General features: G+C 49.5%; 1 protein-coding gene across 1 annotated transcript in view; it reads right to left on the bottom strand.

The window, feature by feature from the left end:
- Positions 1 to 1054: 1054 nt before the first annotated feature.
- The window catches only part of LOC144769006 (glycine N-acyltransferase-like), a 95677-nt gene continuing 75214 nt past the window's right edge, over positions 1055 to 21517 (bottom strand). Inside the window, exon 6 of the mRNA XM_078653003.1 lies at positions 1055 to 1626. Within this exon, the coding sequence (XP_078509129.1) occupies positions 1203 to 1626 (424 nt within the window). The 3' untranslated portion in view covers positions 1055 to 1202. The remainder of the gene's footprint in view (positions 1627 to 21517) is intronic.

Here is a 21517-nt window from a genome sequence, read left to right as displayed (position 1 = left end):
TCATTAAAGAACACAGAAGCGATGAAATTTTAAAACAAGTTACACTCTGGAAAACGAAATTATATAAAGCCATTTAGAACTGAAAATATAAAGTGGAGTTTTTAATGATTTTTGTGTCATAAAATTATGTTGTACTTTTATATTATGAGAATCAAGTACATGTATCTTTCGTGTACAATGTGAAATCTAGTAATTTTCGCTCCCTGAAGTGAATCCCTTTCTTCTTGATTGAATTTTTAGAAGCATGTGACATTTATTTCCGTGCATCTACAGTCATTACAATTATGGTACAAGTGCCAGAAAATAAAGGAAAACATAACCTAGGAGACAGTGGTTCATAGAGCAATGATCAGTCCATGATACATTTTTGTTGCTATTTTAGTTGATCTAGAGTGAAAAAGCTGGACATTTTTGGATTTGGCATTCAACCCATGCTCTGTATGTCAACTACTGGGGAGTAACTGTGGACACACCAAAAGATGGAGCTTCGCCTTGTGGTCAGATTTACGACCCTACCACACAATGCAGTGCAGCACTACCTTGTATTACAGAGAGAAATTGGTAAAGCGCCTTATCTACAGAGATTTAACACTCTCCTCCCATCAGGCAGCCGGAGCACCACGCCACACCTTGTGCCATAGTGCAGCATGTCTGTATGTGTCTAGCATAGGCTTTCCACTGAAAGGGTACCTTTCCAGTGGAAACTACTACGCCTGGGCAAACTGTAAAATGTTTCCTACTTTGTATGTGTGTTGTACAGTGCAGCACACTTGCAAAGTCGGTAAAACAGTGAGAAACAAAAGTGTTATTCCTTTTGACACCTACATCAAAGTGGTGTTATTGTTTGGTGCAAAACCCTGTCTACTATTGTTAGTAGAAGGGTTTTGTGTAAAAATGCATGGGTGGTTGCATGGGGACATCCATGTACTACCCATTTAATGCCCCTCAGATGTAGAGTAACACAAAGCAGTGCTTTGCACTGATTTGCGTTGATTCAAGGCAACTTTGCAGTGCAAAACCAGGTTTGACCTGTAAAGTAGGTTTTAATAAGTCATTTTGAGCTGGGTTGCAGCAAACTCAGCACAACATGTTTTTAAATTTGGGCCTTGGACTCAAAAGCATCAGCGAAACATCAAATTCATCAGAAACATAAGAGGATGCTTGACACTGTCTCTCCTTGGGTGATAACCCACCCTATCAGGTTAGTGTTTTCTCCCAAGAGGCCGACAGATCCACTGAATGTATCCACAAGGTGCGTTCTGGAGACCCACTTTTCTTGCCACACTCTGGGCTTGCACATTGTGTTCCCCAGTAATATAGTAAAATGGGAAATCATCCTGCTGTTGGCAGAGGGTGGCCATGAAAGACTTGAGGAGGCTGGTGGAAAAACCACGGCATCGATAATCTGGAACAGTATTCGCCATTCTCATCTCTGCTTTCTGGTCCATGACATACCACGAGATGGGTTTTCCTCCCGAGTCCCTCATGCAAAGTGTTGGCAGTTGGGAGATGCATCGGCGGACAAATCTGAGACTGGCCTCGTTTCCACCATTGACCCATGCAGCATTCACCAGCTCAGCATCAGCAGTACTGACAGGGGAGCATTGAAATGCTGGCTGGTTATTCCTGCAAAAATGAGACACAGTAATATTTACAAACTTAAACTCGCAGTGTAATGGATAACAAATCAGTCATATATATATATATATATATATATATACGGGGAACATCCTTTACAACGCAACTTTTACCACGCAATGCCTTTACAACGCGGTATTTACAACGAATACCTTTACAACGCATTGCACTAGGGGGCGCTCTAGGATAGGGAATAGTTTTAATTTGCTATACAACACCTTCCCTACTATCCACGGGGACTGGAGTTGGAATAGTAAATTAAACTATTTACTATTCAGCGCCCCAAAGCACTATGCGTTGCAAAGGTATTCGTTGTAAATACCGCGTTGTAAAGGCATGCGTGGTAAAAGCATGCGTTGTAATGTCATACATCCATATATACTCCTACACTGGTTATTTTGCCTAAACGACAGACCCTAGCAACCTGTACGTACATCTCTCGAGCTGCCGTACGATTTACCTTAACGATCTAAATGGCACTCACCCGGGGTATTCTACAGGTTATACTCCCACCACCGGCATCATCACTTTTTTGTATACACCAACCAATTTGCAACATTCTTGTAGACAGCAAGATTTTGAGCCTCCCCTTTGCGCATAAAACCCTTTTTTTCAAAACTTTCATTAAGATTGCAGGCTGACAGGCGCTTGAATGTTTTCTTTATCTCTATACATGAGAGTCTGATGATGTCACACAAGGGCAGATACTAGCATCCAGTTGCTCACGTTGATTAAAATGTATTTTATTTTTGTAAATGCTATGCCATCAATGTGTTTACATTGTTCTTGTTATTTTACTATAATGTCCCAACATTTCTGGCATCATATATACGTTTCTCTGTTATTTATGCACTGTCATGCTCTTTATGTAACAGGAACCCTCTATGTCTATGATGGTGCTTATGTGGTAACCATGACAACCCTGACATGAGTGAAGCGTATTTTTTTTTTAATTTGTTTTTATTGTTGCATCATAGATAATGGGTACAGAGTGGATCAACTGCTGGCGTGGCGTCAACATTCAGCCACGGTCAGCCATGCGCGCAACATTTCTGTATATAAACAGGTGTAAGTAGGTACTTCCTCCATTAAACAGTACAGATCAATCAAATAGGTCATCAGGTTGGGATACAATGAGTGTGCTCCGTAAGGGAGACGGAGAATAACATAGGGCATGTGAATTCCCGCCTCGAGGGTGTAGGATCGGGGTCTGTACAGTTCGCATAGCGGTGTTACCAAGTAACGGGGGGACGGAACTGTGGGGGGGGAGCATATAGGCGCTAGCAAGATCAAGGTAAAAGAAGACAGGTGTCGGGCGTCGGGAGGCAAGGGGTTCCCCCAGTACGTACTCGCAGTGAGGTAGGACGGTCAGGGGGCAGAGGCATCCCACATATGTGGATGGCGGGGACGGGTGACATGGCAGCGGGGCGTTGACGAGGAGGTGTGAAGCACCGGGATTCAACACTGGGATGACTGGCAACAGTCAAAGACTATGGGCTCTCTCGGGCGGGGGAGGGGGAGTGTAGGTGGGTCTTCTGTGTGCAGGGTCTGCCGGAAGCTATGAAGGAGCATGGCCCATTCCATAGAAATGGGATTTTTACACGCACCCCTGGCCTCTTCCTCCCTAAGAGCATCCTCCTCCGACGCCGCCCACTTACAGACCGCCCCCGTCCAAGCCGCTATGGGGAGACCTTCCGGGGACCGCCAGTGCATGGCTATGCATCTTTTCGCCAGTAGCAGCGCTAGGGACACAAAGCGTCTATGTACCGGTACTTGCTTAGGGACGTGAAAAATGCCTAGCGCGCTGGATTCCCAGGAGGCTAGCGTTGTGAGGCCTGTGAGATCCGTCAGTGTGTCGTGCACCGTTTGCCATAGGGAGTGGAGGTCGGGACAGCTCCAAAACATATGGCGAAAATCTGCATCTGGGGCATAGGAATTGTGTTGACGGGTAATACTTTTGCAGACGCGCCGGAGTGAGGTATGCTCTGAGTAGTATATAGTATTGAATGTTTTTGAAGCGGGCATTCCTAGAGACGCGTTTTGGGGCCTCAAGTGCTCTGGTCCATTCCGAGTCGTGTAGTGCGCGACCGATATCTTCCTCCCATGTGGCCCTTAGGGTCGTCAGGGCAGTGTACGAGAGTTCCCGGATCGATTTATACAGCCAGGTGACCAAGTGGCGTCCCACTCCCATATGTAGGATAGTGTGTATCACTGGATGCGTGTCAGGTTCGCCGGCCTGGAGATTATAGTAGGCACGAAATCCCTCGAGCAACTGTCGGTGTCTGAGGAATTGACCTGGGGGGAGTTCGAACTCAGCGACCAGTCGGTCGATTGGTTTCAACTGACCTTCCTCAAAGAGCGACTCCATATCCATGATGGCACAGTGTGTCCATGCAGCTAGCATTGGGGCCGTGAAATAAGAGTCCCGTCTGGGGCAGCCTATCAGCGGCAGTAGCAGGGAGTATGGGGGTCTACCGGGGGACATCCGGTGGATCCGCATCATGCACTGGCGCGCCATCGCGACCTGAAGGGGATATGTTCGCCGGGGCTTAGTGCCCCAGGAGGAGAAGACGGGTGAGTTCTGGGGTTGTGACTCTGCCAGTCGGGTTAAAAGTTTCCTGGGTGTAATGGTCCGCCGTCCAATACGACAGCCATTGGAGCTGCGCCGCCAGGAAATAGGATTCGAAGGAGGGAGCTCCGAGCCCGCCTTGTGTTGTGGGGAGTTGGAGGGTTTTCAGGGCCACCCTGTGTCGACCTGCGCCCCATATAAGGGTGCCTAGGAGAGAGTTGAGGTCCCGGAAGAAGGACCTGGGTGGCACCACCGGTAGATTAGAGAAGTGGTAGAGGAGTCGGGGAAGCATCACCATTTTAGCCAGGACTATCCGTCCTATTGGGGCTAGTGGGAGCTTATTCCAGAAGGCAACGGTCGGGCGTAGGCCAGCGAGCGTTTTACGGTGATTACCCTCAAAGATGTCCGCCGGAGAGTGGTACAGGCGGACACCGAGGTACCGGGGGGCTTCCGCGGACCATGAGAGTCTATGGGTCCCCAGCCCAACGTCCCGGGGAGGTAAGCTCGGGTGGAGGGGATAGATCGTGGACTTGTCCCAGTTCACCCGGAGTCCCGAGGTGTCTGCGAATTCAGCAAGCGCTACCCCTATGGGGGTTAGGTCAGTCTCGATGTCCCGGACATATATGAGGAGGTCATCTGCGTACATAGAGATGCAATGTGTACCGTCCGCGAGTGGGATGCCCCAATGCATTCCCTCCTGGCGTAGTCTAACCGCCACCGGTTCGACGGCCAGGGCAAATAAAAGAGGCGACAGGGGGCACCCCTGGCTCGTGCCTCGTTGAACCTCAAACGCTGATGAGACGTGTTTCCCGATCCGTACTCGCGTTGACAGATCGGTGTACAGAAGGCGTGTGTACGCCATGAGCGTCGGGCCAACAATGTGGCGACGTAGGACCGAGAAGAGGAATGGCCAGGTGAGGGTGTCGAACGCCTTCTCCAAATCCATAATGAGGCAGGCGGCGCGGGGGAATCTGTCCCGTACCTGATCCTGGACATGGAAGATTCGGCAAAGGTTCTGTGAGGTGTTCCTTCCCGGAACAAAGCCGCATTGATCAGGGTGGATCAGTGGGCATATGACCTGGGCATATCTGTCAGCTAGGATTCTCCCGAGAATCTTACAGTCCGCCGACAGGAGCGTGATAGGGCGGTACGATCCCATGAGGAGTGGGTCCCTGTGGGGTTTGGGAAAGGTAACAATCACGGATTCTCGCAATGACTGGGGTAGTTTTCCCAGACGAAGGGATGCCTCGGACATCCGAGTCAACCGAGGGACCACCAGGGGAGAAAACGTCAAGTAGTATTCTAGTGGGAAGCCGTCAAGTCCCGGTGCTTTATTCCGAGACAGGGCACGCAGCGCTTGGGTGATATCTGAGGGTGTTATCTTAGTGTCCAGTGTACGCCTATCAGCGGCTGATATCGTGGGCAACGTCAGTGGTTCCAGGAAACGGTCCACGTATGATGGACAGTACCGGGTCGGGGCTCCGTATACCTGTGCGTAATAGCATTGGAACGCCAGGAGGATCTCGGCTTGGGATCGCACAAGCACGCCCTCAGGGTTGATAATATCCGTGATCAGTTTGATTTCGGTGTCCTGCCTTGCCATCCAGGCGAGCAACGCTCCCGTTTTGTCCCTGTCCTTATTAACTCTGGAGGCATAGGCCCTAAAATTGTATTTTCGAAGATCAGCACAGGCAGTCTGATATACTGCCTTCGCCTCGGCCGTGAGCACGGCGTGTTCCTCCGAGTCATCGGTTTGTTTAGTGAGTGCAGCTAAACGCTGTTCCGAGGTTAGGAGTGTCTGTTCCAATGTGCGGCGAACCCCTGCAATCTGTTTGATGCATTCCCCCCGTGCCACCACTTTAAATGCATCCCACTCCACTAGTGCCGACCATGCCGTGTTCGTGTTGTGTGCAAAGTAATCTTGTATGCTGGTTTTGTGTGTGTCCCTAAACACCGGGTCCGATAGGCAGTCTCTAGGGAGACGCTAAGTGGGGACTGGTGGGTGTGGGGGGCGCCAGGTCAATCGCAAGATGTGGGCGTCATGATCCGAGAGGATCCGACCTAGGTAGTCTGAAGATGTTACCTTAGAGAGGATTGGTGCAGAGCATAAGAACCTGTCCAGGCGGACCCGGAGGTTGTGAGGTATCGAGTGGAATGAGTAAATGCGAGCTAGTGGATGTAAGTGCCGCCATGCGTCAGTAAGCGCCCAGTGTGTGGTCCAAGCTCTGAAGAGTTCTGCTTGCCGAGGGACTGGGGAGTGTGCGGGGGGTGTGATCGGTCCAGTGCGGGGTCTAGTGTGCAATTGTAGTCACCCCCTAACACCCAGGGAACTGTAGTGAACTGGGCTAAGACTCCTGTGAGGTGGTCCCAGAATTTGTCCTGCTCTGTATTAGGGGCGTAAATGCTGCCCAGGAGGATCCCTTGTCCATCTAAAATTCCCTCTAGAAGTGCATATCTGCCCTCTCTGTCTACCACCCGCCTGAGCACTCTGAAGGGGGTGCCTGGTCCAACCCAAATTAAGGCGCCACGCGCAAATGCCGAGTATTGCGTGGCACAAAAGGTCCCCCGCCACTTGGCCTGTAACCGGCTTAGTTCGGTAATGTTAACATGTGTCTCTTGCAGAAGTGCAATACTGGCTGACATACGCTTGATGTAGGAGTAAACAGAGTAGCGTTTGCTGGGTGTGTGTAGGCCCCGTACATTCAATGTAAGAACGTTAACATCCGACCGTGGGACCGCCATTACTGAGGTGTCGTGCTTGTGGATGGGGTCTCCTTGCAGATCCCGAGGGCAATAGGGTCCTGCGTTTCGTGTGCGCTCCTGCGCGCCATGCTTCCCTAAGTGTGGGGGAGGAACTGACGGGGATAACAACAGGTTGAACCATGGGTGGGCAACAGTCCCAATACTGAGGATATATCACCGGAGGTGGCATATCCAAACTAGTGTCCCACGAGGGGAGAAATACAACAGAATTCTGTGGGGTGGCAGCGTGTGTCACTGCCAGGCTTGTGTGCGAATCAGGCTTTTGCAGGAGAGATGTCTATCACACGCAAGCGCATACAGTTATCTGGTTATGCAATCTTGGCTCACAAACATCGCTTAATATACTAGGCAGCCAAACACAAAAAGAGGATACAGCAGCTGTCTTTCCGCCCATCACGAAGAGGCGCCAGGTTGTCCAGCTAGGGTAGCGTCCAATGTGTGTGCTGCAATGAGTGGGGAAGAGATTGGGTCAAACCCTGACATTGTGCCATCACTGTCCCGGTCTTTCTCAGGGGTGAATAGGTGCGGTGGGCGTTCCAGATCCGATGCAAGGGGTAAAGTGTGCAGTTCAGTCACCGCTCGTAAGGCGTCACGCCTCTCCTGTATGATTTGCGTGAGGTCGGGTGAGCCCGAGGGGGGGGGCGCTTGACTGTTGGGGGGGCCTGTCTAGGTATGGTTCGTGCCCCGTCTTCTGGATCGTCGCGAGCCGTTGTTGTGCATCCGTTGGGGTCCGGGTTTAGGGATCAGCAGGCAATGAAACTCAGTCCAATCCCGTGCCCCCTCCGCCGTGGTGAAGAATATGGCCTTCCCTTTGTGTAGCACTTTGAGGCGGGCCGGGAACAACAAGGAGTACTGGAGATCATTTGCACGGAGGCGTCTTTTAACCTCCAGAAAGGTAGATCGTTGCTGCTGGACTTCTCGGGCATAATCTGGGAACACCATGACCTGCTGGTCCTCTACTTGCAGGGGGCCCGCCGTCCGGGCCACTCGGAGCACCGCATCGCGGTCTCGGAAGTGCAAGAATTTAGCCAGCATGGGACGTGGAGGGAGGCCTGACTTGGGTTTCCGAGCGGGGACCCTGTGGGCTCTTTCAATAGAGAAGAATTCTGAGCGCTCTGACTCGGGGGTGAACGATCTGGTCCATGATTCCATGTAGGTCAAAGGGTCCGAGTTTTCAATCCCCTCCGGCAGACCCAGGACGCGGATGTTACACCGTCTCGAGCGCCCCTCCATATCAACCGTGCGTTCCTCGAGGGCCGCCACGCGGCGCAGGACCTCTTTCATGTCCATCTCCTGTGTTTTCACCGCGGGTTGCAGCGTGGCCACGATCCGTTCTCCTTCCTTCACTTACGATGGTCGTCGCGAATCAGGCTAATGTCCGTCGTCAAGACCCCCAGTTGTTCCTCCATTGCGAGTCGGGACAGTTCAATTGCCGCCAACACCTGGTCCAGTTTCGCCGATAGTGAGGGGTCAGTAGGCGGCATGTTGGCTTGCACCCAGGTCCTCGTGTGTGGCATCTTCTCAACGGCCGTTTCAGGGACAGCAGTCGCCTGCGGGCCCCTCGGTTTCCCCATGGGTGCGGGGAAGAGGGCACCGCGCTCTTGTAGATTCCGGGAGCAGTGGGCCGTCGGCTACCAGGTCCCTGGGGTTGATGGTAACCCAGTGGGGGTTGGTTACCCAGTTCTTGTTGGTACTGAGGCAAGTACGGTTTCAGCTTGGGGCTCCTCAGGTCCGGAGCGCGCCAGCGGCCCGTAGCCGCCCGGTGAATTCAGTGGCGCAGCAGGAGGTCGCGCAAGTGCCCACGGGCGTGTACCATCAGGGGGCCCTCCTCCGCTGTCCAAGTTCTCTAGGAGAAGGGGTTCCCCGAGTGCGGCTGGTTCTCGTACCCACCCCCTTCGGTGTATGGCGCAGTCTCTATGCCGGTCGGTGGGGCCGAGGGTCAGGTGGTAGGGACCTAGGGGGTCCGGGGCAGCGGCAGGTCGTCCTCGATGTGGCGTGTGGCCGCCGCAGGCTCGGGGGAGCGCCCCGCTCCTAGGATGGGGCTCGCGCTGGTCACGGTGTCCAGGTCTCCGTGGGCACCATTTTGAAGTCAGGCGCTCGGGTCTGCAGAGCCGCTCGTGGCGGCAGGAGCGTCACGGTCCCCCCGGCCAGGGGACGATGCGACCTGTGTCCTCTTATGGGTCCCAGAGAAGGTAGGAGACCGCTGGGGTGCCGGCGGTGGGATCCCCGGAGGGGGGGGGGGGAAAGGCAGGCACTCACCAACCCAAGTGGAGGCCGCAGATGTCTGGAAGGTGCAGTGCCACGCAGGTGGCACGTCCACAGGTGCTCCGCGATCCGCGGTGGCAGGCTGGGCCGGTGCTGGAGTCAGATCAGGCTCCCGGTTGACCAGGAGCGTTGGTGTAGCGGAGCTCCGGGATGGCGGCCGCCATCTTGCGTGCCTGAGTGCGGTCGCGGGAGAAAGCTTGGTTCGGAGCACCCCCCTGTGGGCCGGTCTCACCGCTCCCTGGGACCTCCGCAGCCCCCGGCTGGTCGCGTCTCCCAGGGCCTCCGCTCAAGGAACGGGCTCTCGGCGGTGTAGGCTTCCGTGGAACGGAGCAGCGCCCGCCATTTTGAGACTCGGCGCACGGCTCCGGCTAGAGATGTTTCGGTGTGTGCCGCTCGCCCGCAGCCCTCACGGCTCACCTGGAGGATGCCTCAGTGAGTGGGGGCATCACAGGTGCCTTTCCTGTAGGTTGAGGCTCCAGGCGATCTCAGGAACTGGGCAGGATGCTAGCCCGATCGCGGAGCCTCAGCAGGACACAGCCGCCATCGTGGCTTGCCAAGACACACCCCCCATCGTCAATGTGACATGAGTGAAGCGTATATAATCTGTACAGTAGTGTGACCTAGACGTTTTTCTTTTCCATCCCGCATGTACAACACATTTTCAGGTTTGGGATGTAAGGAATCTAATATGACATATCACGGTGGTGGAGACTGAAATCTCAGCATTGTGTGCTTTTAACACCACTTGTTTTTAAGCTATAATGTATCTTTTCCGCACCTATATAGACTATTCGCTGATGAAGCATGCTCTGCTCACAATAAATTAGAGTGTTTATTACAGGCTAAAAACACATATATTTTTAGCTTTGCACTTTCATAGACATTTATGTTGGTAATCTATATCCTATATTGAATCACCCAGAATAAATGTATTGCATCTAGCTATACTCTTACCCCTTAAACCTTACTGTTATGTCCCGCTAACGTTTAGTTTTGTCAGTGAATTATTAAGGTTTTTTTAATTCTTTTTCCTACCTATAATGTCCCTGTAAATGTTGTTTTTTTCAGTGAATTTCAATGATGTTTTAAATTTTGTTTCCTAAATGTAAACTGTTGAGGTTTTATTTGCTTGAAATGAGCACAGTGCCATAATGAATCCTGCTCTGCGTATTTATCCAAGAAGAGGCCACTGTTTTGTGCAACACCTGTACCCAACTGGAGTACTTTCTACTGGATAATTAGTAAGTGCTACTTCAATTGGTAAATGTACAGTGCATCACCCACACTACAGCTGCATAAAGTATGTTGAGGAAATGTCTCTAGTGACCTTGTGTGTCTGTTAATTTGCCAATGTGATTATTCCTCAAGCTTCTTCATAAGATAACTTTACAAGATGGAACTGCAGAAAAAAACACACTTGGATGACCTGTACTTTACTGAAGTGGGTGCTTCTTTGTTTGGTGTAGATGTAATCGCATTCCTAGGCATCAAGAAAGCATCAACAAAATTGGCGGGAAATGCGCTTGGGGGAACCTTTTAGTAAGCTGTCTATCATCTTGGGAAAAGGGCAGGAAGATGTTGCATTCTACTCATTTATATGGGGCGGGAACAAACAGGTAGGGCTTCTAGGCATGTTTACATACTTCTAACTTCTAAAAGTTTAAAACACAATCTCTGGTTTCAGCAGCAGATAACAAGAAAGAACCCGTCAAAGACACTACAAGAAATATTGCACTTGAAAAAAGCAAGGATGAAAACATCTCGCTCATGGATTACAGATACATTTTCGGTCGAAATGCAGACACACATGGATGATTCATACTTTGCAGAAGTAAGTGCTTCTTTGTTTGGTAGAGATGCAATTTGTTCAGGGTGCCTTGGTCCCACCCATTACACCAAGTGACCTCCTTTGAGCACCACAGGGGAGCCTTAAGGCCCCTGTAGTCCCTGCGGGCTCCCCACCTCCTGTGCGAGCCGGCAATGCTTTCACAGACAGGGAGCTGCTGAAAGGAAGCTCACTGTCTGTCAGAGCAATCCTTCATCTCTTTCCCCGATCACTTGATAGTGGGCATAGAAACAGACAAAAGCTCTGCTTTCAGCAAGTGAAAGCATTTCTCAGCTCTCACTTGCTGGAAGTGGACTGTGATTCAGTGGGAACGGTTAAAGCTCCCACCAAGTCACAGCAAACAGTTATGTCCTAGGGGTGGGCACCCCAGGACATAGCAAGAGCCTGCCTAGGGAGGTGTTGGTCCCCAGTGCAGCCCCTCCCATTTTAAAAATAGAATGTGGCCACAGGGAGGTGGTGGTCCCCTGAGGGCCGTGAGGCCCCCTCATTACAAAGAAATTAGACGCGTGAGATGGTGGTGCCTGGGGCACTGGGGTCCATGAGCCCCCCAATTCATCTACCAATTGCCCTGGGAAGGTGGCAGTCCCCTGAGCTCAGGGTGGTCCATGGTGCCTTTTTTGATCCCTCCATTTTCTCAGAATCTGTGTGATGGATCACACCAAAACTTTCCATGCACAACAAAAAATACCGGGGCACTTTCTTTGAAAGATTTTGTGAAGATTCAGCAAACCGTGCCAAAGGTGTAGGTAAGTCAATAAAAGCTTTTTCTATGGAAACATGGTCCTGACTATAATATAATATATATTTACAGAGGAAAACAAAGGTTACAAGGATGTTATAGTTAGGCTCAGGTTTCACGCATACTAAACCTGTGAAATTCAGCACTTATAGTTAGCTGAGGCCTCGGGGGTCTGCGTGTTTTGACCCTGCCACCTTTTTTTTTTTGTGGGACTCGGTTCAACCGAGTCCCAAGATGGCTGCCAACACTTCTTGGTTGAAGTAGCATTTCAGTAGGATTTTGGGCTACCAGATATCTTATATATATTTTTTAAACTTAAGTGTTTATTTTTGTGCCTTTCAGTGGTGGTTTTTAAGTGTTTTCCAAGATTTTTATTCAGCTGCCTTACTCCAGAGTTAGAAATAAAATGGTGTATTTGCAGTGTTTACAATTAAGCATTGGCGTAGTCAGTAGGCCTCACAAATGCTAAAGCTATTTGGCACAGCGCCCAAGCTTATGACGCACCATCAACGCCACCTTTGAATCCGGCATTTTCCCGACTACTTGAAATACGCAGAAGTCAAGCCCCGCCTCAAGAAATCATCTGCAGACTCGATGGACCTGAAAAACCACTGACCCATCTCTCTCCTTCCCTTCGCAGCCAAGGTCACCGAGAAGATCGTCAACGCCCAGCTGTCGAACTTCATCGAAGAGAACGCCATCCTCGACTCTTACTCATCTGGATTCCACAGAACCACAGAACCGAGAACGCCCTCCTCACCGCCACAGATGACATCCGCACACTTCTCGACCAAGGCCACACTGCGAACCCTCATACTGCTAGACCTCTACGTAGCCTTCAACACCATCTCTCACCGCAAAGTCGCAGCCAGACTCCACGATGCCGGCATACAGGGAACTGCTCTCCTCTGGCTCAGCTCCTTCCTCGTCAGCAGAACCCAAAGGATCAGACTCCCTCCTTTCCTCTCTGAACCCACTGAGATCAACTGCAGTGTACCCCAAGGATCATTGCTCAGCCCCACACTCTTCCACATCTACATGGCCCCCCTCACCACCATTGTCAGACAGCATTGGCTCAGAATAGTATCCTACGCCGATGACACCCAGCTCATTCTCTCCCTCACGAAGGACCCCGAAACCACTAGACTCGACTTCCAGGAGGGAATGAAAGACGTTGCAGCCTGGATGAGCCGCAGCTGCCTAAAGCGCAACTCAGAGAAGACAGAAGTCCTCATCCTTGGACCCACCCCCTCAGCTTGGTACAGCACCTGATGGCCCACTGCCCTTGGCAACGCCCCCACGCCCAGAACCCCAGCATCATACTCGACTCCTCCCTCACCATGACTCGCCAGGACACCCCATCGCCTCCACCTGCTTTGACACCTTCCACATCGTCCGCAAGACCTTCAACTGGATCCCCCCTGAAGCCAGAAAGCACATCACCCACACACTCATAACAAGCAGACTGGACTACAGAATCGCCCTCTCTGCTGAAATCAACAAATCCCTGCAACGCAAACTCCAAACCATCCAAAGCACCACGGCCAGACTAGTCATCGGCATCCTACGACATGAGCACATCACTCAACACCTGAGAGACCTCCACTGGCTCCCAGTCAAGAAGAGAGTAAACTTTAAGCTACTTAGCCATGCCTACAAATCCCTCCACAACACCAGACCCAAATACCTCAACTAAAGAGTCTCCTTCCACGTACCCAAAAGAAACCTCTGCTACGCCGACCTCACCCTAGCAGAAAACCTGTGCATCTGCAGAACCAGAGTGGGCGGGAGAGTCTTCTCCTACATCGTGGTCAAGGCCTGGAACAAGCTCCCAGTCAACATCAGACATTCCCCTACTCTGTACACCTTCCGGAAGAGCCTCAAGACCTGGTTTATTTGGCTGACTCAGAGCTGCAGCCCCTCTCCTCCCAGCACCTTGAGACCCTCTCAGGTCAGTAGCATGCTTTAAAATTCCCTGATTGATTGATTGAATGTATTTTAGCCATTATCTACACCACAGTGGGTGCTGTTCAGCATTGCTAAAGGTTAGTGAGGTAGAGTGGGGTAGGGTAGATTGGAGTGGGGTAGATTGGATTAGAGTGGAATGGGATAGATTGGGGTACAGTGGAGGGGGCAGACTGGTAATAAAATATAAAAAAGATTAGGTAACTACTATTGCCTGACTTGGATAGTATATCTCTTATAAGGATTGGATGCTGGCCATCTACACTGTGATGTGGAACAGGATAGCAAATAATTGAAAGCTGTCCCCTTAACATATGAGCTATGGTAAACATCTAAAAAGAAAAATGCACAAGACTTACAGAGAACATACAAGTTGATGTAATGTCACCTATAAGGAAATATAACCAGTATATCGGCCTAATTAAGATATCATACATGCTATTGGCATTAATAATAGTCTGCATATTGTCCCAGTATCAGCAGTTCCCTAAATAGGAAACATTTTCTGGTCTAATACACATTGAAAATCTGGACATTTAGCAGATAATACAAGGCCCAGAATGGTAACATGAGCTTCTAACTAACCTTTCCTCTAAAGGTGATGGGATAGTTTTCAAAATTGTTCTCACATACATGAGAGCTAAACTAATAATTCACTCAATTTGTACATTACTGCCACGGCATGAAGATCACTGATATGCCTGTAACAAGATCTTTTTTTATATGCTATGTCTCTTCTTTTGTACACCATTTGGGTGCAAGTTTCCCTTTGTACAGATATAACACTAAGGGCCAGATGTAGGTAGCCAAATACCGGTCGGTAACGGCCGAAATTCGGTAATTTCGGCCGTTAACGACTGGTATTTGGAATTTGAGATGTAGGTGCCAAAAAGTACCCGAATCAGTAAATAAGAGTCGGTATCATTCCGAATCGGTATTTTCCGATTCCACATCTACCGAGTTCTTATTTGCTGAATCGGTAAATAAGAAATGGTAAATATGGCCCATCGAGATGTAGGAAAGTAAAAAAATACTGAATTCCTTGAAATTGGGTCTTTAAGAGTCTTTATTTACCATGGATTGAAAGCAGGTGGTAACCAGGTGCAGGCTATAAAAAGCCCCCAAAATGCCACAGTTTTTGCAAGAATGGCGGCATTCTACGTGATTGCGAGGCGGCTACGGCTACAGGCAGCAGGAGCGAGGGTTTGGAGAAGGGAGGAGCAGGTCTACAGGCAGAGGAACAACCTATTCCAACTGACTGAGCCAGAGATACTGCAGAGGTACAGGCTACACCCCAGAACCATCCTGGACTTGATTAGGGACCTCCACCCATACCTGGAACACCCAACACCCAGAGCCCACGCCATCACACCCCATGTGCAGGTGCTGTGTAGCCTACACCTGCTTGCCTCTGGGAGCAACTAGAGTATGATTGCTGCAGTTGGTGGTGTGTCCCAGAGCTGCCTGTCACGTTTTTTTCCACAAGTTCCTGGAGGCCATGATGCAGAGAATGGAACATTACATCCAGTTCCCAGACACAGCTGTGGAACTTGCAAAAACAAAAACTGATTTCTATCAACTGGCACACTTCCCTCACGTGATAGGTTGCATAGATGGCACCCACATTCCACTCGGTCCACCTGCAGCCACTGAACACATCTACAGAAACTGTAAGTCAATGCACTCCATCAACGTGCAGGTGATATGCAATGCTGCCAACATCATCACCGACATTGTGGCCAAATATCCCGGAAGCACCCACGACTCGTACATTTTCCAGAACAGTGGGATATACACACAGCTTGTTGCTGGAGAGTTTGGGGACGCATATCTGCTAGGTAAACAACTGTGATACACCCTGATAGTTATGCCAGGTGTATGGATCATGCGTATGTAACTAATGAACCTCTCTTTACCACCTAGGTGATAGTGCATATGCCCTGCATCCCTTTGTGCTCACACCCTACCTCAATCCAACTACCAGGAGTGAGAGGCGTTATAATGTGGCTCACAGGTCTACTCGCAACGTTGTGGAGGGAACATTTGGACTCCTCAAGAGCAGATTCCGCTGCCTCCACAAGATTGGAGGTGCCCAGCAGTACACCTCTATCCTGTGTTGCAAGATAATAGTACCTGTGCCAAGTTGCACAACCTTGCCACCAAAGATGGCACAGAGGTGGAGGTAACACATCACGAGGACATTGATAATGATCAAGAACAGGCAGAGCCCCAAGCAACAGGAGCAGCAACAACAGATGGTAGATTGAGACGGGCAGAGATCACACGTCGATATTACTAGGTAATGAATGAGACACAGACAGGTGTAGTATGTGAAGTATGTAGTTTAATTTTCACTACATCATGCAAGTGTTCAAATGCCATTGTCCTACAATGTCTGTGTCCATGACTGCGTGTTCACAGTTACCCTCACTGTGACCAGTCCTGTGGGGTGTGGGCAATCCTTAACGTTTTCGGGCACGCACTACAGTGCGTGATGCACGAGGCGGGGTATCCACACTTTGGGTGGTGGCTGGGTCAGAAATGGTGTACCTGACGCTCCTACGCTTCTCAGGTACAGGTGTGCTGGAGCCCCTCCTGCTGGTGGGCCCTTCTGTGTTATCCACAACTGTGTCACCAGCAGTGCCTGTCTGGTTAGTGAGCATCTGCTCCATCGCAGAGGTGACTCTCCCCATGCCCCTTGATAAGTCTGTACAGCAGTACACTAATGCATCCTGCATTGCAATTGAACGTCTGCACAGCAGTGACGTTACTGTGGCAAAGCGGCAAGGGCCTTAGATCGCTGGCGCATACACTGGCGCTTTCTGCGACGCTCTAAGTGGTCTCTGTCCAACTTGTCAGACAGAACACCTATGTACTGTGAGATGTCTGTCATCCCCGCAGCAATTGCCTCCATGCTCCCAGCAATGTTGCCTATTCCATGGTCAATGTGTGACAGTTTGTAATTCATGCTGCGCACCTGCTTGTGCACTGCCAACATTGCCTTCGCCTGCATGCGCTGCACCTTGACCATGGCGGCCTCCAGGCCACAGAAGACCCCCTCTCCTTCCTGCCCTGCACCACTCTCCCGTGCCCTTCTGCCAAGGACACTGGCCAGCACAGCGCCTGCAGTACTCTGGTGCCTGGCCTTATCAGCCACAGTTGGATTGTTCTGCATTTCACCCTCCGCATCCTCCTCATCTGATGTTTGCAGTATCCTCCTTGCCCTTCCCTGCATGGATGACTGTGTGGTTGGTGTTGGCGAATGTGCTGCTGGTCCCAACTCAGGTGTTCCAAACAATAGAGGGGAATGCGGCTTAGGTGTTGTGGGTCGCTCAGGTGTTGTGGCTTCCTGGGATGTTGATTTCTCTTTTCCAACAGCGCTGTGACCTGCACTTTGTCTGTCATTTTCCCTTCTTTTAGGTACTGGTGCCCTGTCCTCCCTTTCTGGTGCTGTACTGAGTGAGGATTCTCCTGTGAAAAGATATGGACATAGGGTCAGTGGTGTCGTTCACCTGTGTGTCTTCATTAAATGCATTAATATCACACATTTGCCTAGTCTACATCAGCTGCTCGAAGTTGTGTGTGGCATGCCTTGTTGGATTCTATGGTGTATGCATTGCATGTATGTACCTATGACTACGTCTCCCATGATGCATTGCTGGCCATCAGTAAAAGCTGTTGTGGAGTGTTATGCTTACACACAGAGGGGAAGAGGGACAGGGTAATGGGTGGTGATTACTGTCCATGCATCTTACCTTCTTTCTTTGAAGCTCTGTCAGAGCTATCCATGTTCCCAATTCCATGGATGCTTTCTGGCTCCTGGGTGGATTCCACTAGCTCCTCAAGCTCTGTAAGTCTGGGAGCTCGGTTTTTTCCCCCACCTGTGACACCTGCTTCCTTTCTTTGGGCAGCAATTTTCTTCTTAGTGACGATGCGCAGGTCGTACCATCTTTTCTTTAGGTCGTCGATCTCCCTGTGCGTCATCCCAATGGCATTCACCTTTGTCTGGATGTCAAGCCATATGCTTCTTTTTACAGACTCTGCAACATGCAGAGACTGTTTGCCAAATATTTTGGAGTAGTGCTTTACCACTTCTTCCACAAGCACCTGCAGTTCTGCTGGACTAAATTTGACTTTCCTTATGCGGTCTCCTGCATCCTTCTGCCCTTCCTGAGACTCCATTCTGATGAACAGGCAAGCTCTGGAAAGCCAGCTGCTCTCTGTTTCCTCCTGCTCTGCTAACTGTTCAGTTGCTCTGCACCTGCATGGGTGTGGCCACTCCCAGGTACTGGGGTGGGGTGCTTGATTCTGATTGGTTGGTTCCTCTGTGCCTTTGTTGTGGGGTGTGGTGGGTGATCCTGATTGGTTTACAGGGTCACATGTAATTTTTCAGTTCGAATCAGTATATTCCATTCATTCCTATGGGCCAGAAGGACCATAGGAATGAATGGGTACTTACCGATTCGGTATTTAGCAAATCAGTATTTACCGATTCAGTAAATTCTGCTTAGTAATTCCGAATGATACCGATTCTGTATGTTTTACCGATTTTTTATCTGCATCCCATTTTCCGATTCTTAATTACCGATTCGGTATGAGTCGGTATTTAAGAGTCGGAAAAAAAGATTTACCTACATCTGGCCCTAGGTGTGGTATTAAATCAGAGGGTGTTATAAACTGGCCATTTAGGAGTTTTTATATTATATCATAGAAACAAAGTTTTCCAGACACCCCTAGCTTTACCTGCCACTTAATGAGGTTGTACACCTGGTGGTCCTAAAGAAGGTGTAGTTTCTACTCACTGTTACCCGCAAAGATCGTAGACCAAACTTTGTATGATTCCGACCCACAACGCAGAAACGGCAGAGAAAACAATCACTTTCCCGTAGTTGAAGATAGTGCATAAACCTAGTGGTTGGAACAATCGTGAATGGCTAGGGGTAAAGGGCACATATGTGTGTGAGTATGGGATATGAGTAGCTTTTTTAGTAGGTGTGGGGCTATAACACTGCATTGTACAAATGTTATTGTATAGAAAATGACTACATAAGGAGCCAGCTAAATGTGTCATAAAATTGAATATATACCTTTATATATACCAAAAACAAATGAGTGGGCATTATATCTGGATTTTTAATGTATAGTATTGTAAAGTATTGATTAGCACTGTACATATTGTCTGTTTATATTTCTCCTTTTCACTAATTTTCTATTGACTCAATATATAAAATAATAAAAACATGCACAGTAGATATGTATAAAATGTATAAAAGAAATAAAATGAAATTGATGAAAATAATAAATGAATTAATTTCATGTTTTTTTGGCCAGTTTTAGGAGTCCATTGCGACCCCATAGGAAATAATATACGTCATGTGGGACAGTTTGTTTGCCTAGATTGGAGTGTAGTAGAGTAGATTAGGGTGGAGTGGGGTAGATTGGGTAGATTAGAGTAGGAATGATTGGAATTGAGTGAGGTAGATTGAAGATGGGATGACTGGAGTGGGGTAGTTTGAGGTGGAGTGGGGTAGATTGGAGTGAAGTGGACTGGGGCATAATTGGGTAGCGTGGAGTAGGGTAGAGTGGAGTGGATAGATTAGAGCATAGTGGAGTGGGGTAGATTGGATAGATTGGAGTTTGGTAGATTGGAGTGGAGTGGGGTAGATTGTGGTAGATTGGGGTAGATTAGAATGGGGTAAATTGTGGTGAGTGGGGTAGATTGGAATGGAGTGGGGTAGATTAGAGTGAAGAGGAGTTGGATATATTTAGGCTGTGGGGTTTTAGGTTTAAACCTATAATAACTGATAAAACCCCACTGAAAGAAAAATAGCCCTCACCGGTGAAAACATATAAACACTGAAAAAACACCTGCACAACCACAAACTAAATGCCATTCAAAGAAAGGAAAAAGAATGTGAAAGAGTCATTTTGTTCTTACTGAAGGGGTCAATAACATGTAACTTTGTTATACAAGCTAGCAGTAAGAAAGACTGGCTAACATTATTCTGCTTGAGTTTTGTTCTTTAGGATGCCACTAAAATATTGTTTCTTCTTCCTTTTACTTTTTTCATTTTTATGGCCTTTGGTCTAAAGATGCAGGGTTTAGTTTCACGTTTTAGGTTTAGTTTAATTATTTTATAAACTGTAGAGAATCAGGACATATCAAACTCACATTTGATATTTTGGCTGCATTTGATTTTTTCACTGATAGGTAAAATGGCTAGTTTCATAAAAATCTTTCCTAATATGTGTCATCACATTTGCCCACAGAGAATGGGTAAAAACCCTTAATACATCAGACCATAGTTTCTATGGGGGTTAGGTCAGTCTCGATGTCCCGGACATATATGAGGAGGTCATCTGCGTACATAGAGATGCAATGTGTACCGTCCGCGAGTGGGATGCCCCAATGCATTCCCTCCTGGCGTAGTCTAACCGCCACCGGTTCGACGGCCAGGGCAAATAAAAGAGGCGACAGGGGGCACCCCTGGCTCGTGCCTCGTTGAACCTCAAACGCTGATGAGACGTGTTTCCCGATCCGTACTCGCGTTGACAGATCGGTGTACAGAAGGCGTGTGTACGCCATGAGCGTCGGGCCAACAATGTGGCGACGTAGGACCGAGAAGAGGAATGGCCAGGTGAGGGTGTCGAACGCCTTCTCCAAATCCATAATGAGGCAGGCGGCGCGGGGGAATCTGTCCCGTACCTGATCCTGGACATGGAAGATTCGGCAAAGGTTCTGTGAGGTGTTCCTTCCCGGAACAAAGCCGCATTGATCAGGGTGGATCAGTGGGCATATGACCTGGGCATATCTGTCAGCTAGGATTCTCCCGAGAATCTTACAGTCCGCCGACAGGAGCGTGATAGGGCGGTACGATCCCATGAGGAGTGGGTCCCTGTGGGGTTTGGGAAAGGTAACAATCACGGATTCTCGCAATGACTGGGGTAGTTTTCCCAGACGAAGGGATGCCTCGGACATCCGAGTCAACCGAGGGACCACCAGGGGAGAAAACGTCAAGTAGTATTCTAGTGGGAAGCCGTCAAGTCCCGGTGCTTTATTCCGAGACAGGGCACGCAGCGCTTGGGTGATATCTGAGGGTGTTATCTTAGTGTCCAGTGTACGCCTATCAGCGGCTGATATCGTGGGCAACGTCAGTGGTTCCAGGAAACGGTCCACGTATGATGGACAGTACCGGGTCGGGGCTCCGTATACCTGTGCGTAATAGCATTGGAACGCCAGGAGGATCTCGGCTTGGGATCGCACAAGCACGCCCTCAGGGTTGATAATATCCGTGATCAGTTTGATTTCGGTGTCCTGCCTTGCCATCCAGGCGAGCAACGCTCCCGTTTTGTCCCTGTCCTTATTAACTCTGGAGGCATAGGCCCTAAAATTGTATTTTCGAAGATCAGCACAGGCAGTCTGATATACTGCCTTCGCCTCGGCCGTGAGCACGGCGTGTTCCTCCGAGTCATCGGTTTGTTTAGTGAGTGCAGCTAAACGCTGTTCCGAGGTTAGGAGTGTCTGTTCCAATGTGCGGCGAACCCCTGCAATCTGTTTGATGCATTCCCCCCGTGCCACCACTTTAAATGCATCCCACTCCACTAGTGCCGACCATGCCGTGTTCGTGTTGTGTGCAAAGTAATCTTGTATGCTGGTTTTGTGTGTGTCCCTAAACACCGGGTCCGATAGGCAGTCTCTAGGGAGACGCTAAGTGGGGACTGGTGGGTGTGG

Source organism: Lissotriton helveticus, chromosome 1_1 (assembly GCF_964261635.1).
Source record: "Lissotriton helveticus chromosome 1_1, aLisHel1.1, whole genome shotgun sequence".
Lineage (NCBI taxonomy): Eukaryota > Metazoa > Chordata > Amphibia > Caudata > Salamandridae > Lissotriton > Lissotriton helveticus.
The sequence above is the reverse complement of the archived record's forward strand: the minus strand, read 5'-3'. Positions and strand labels throughout refer to the sequence as shown.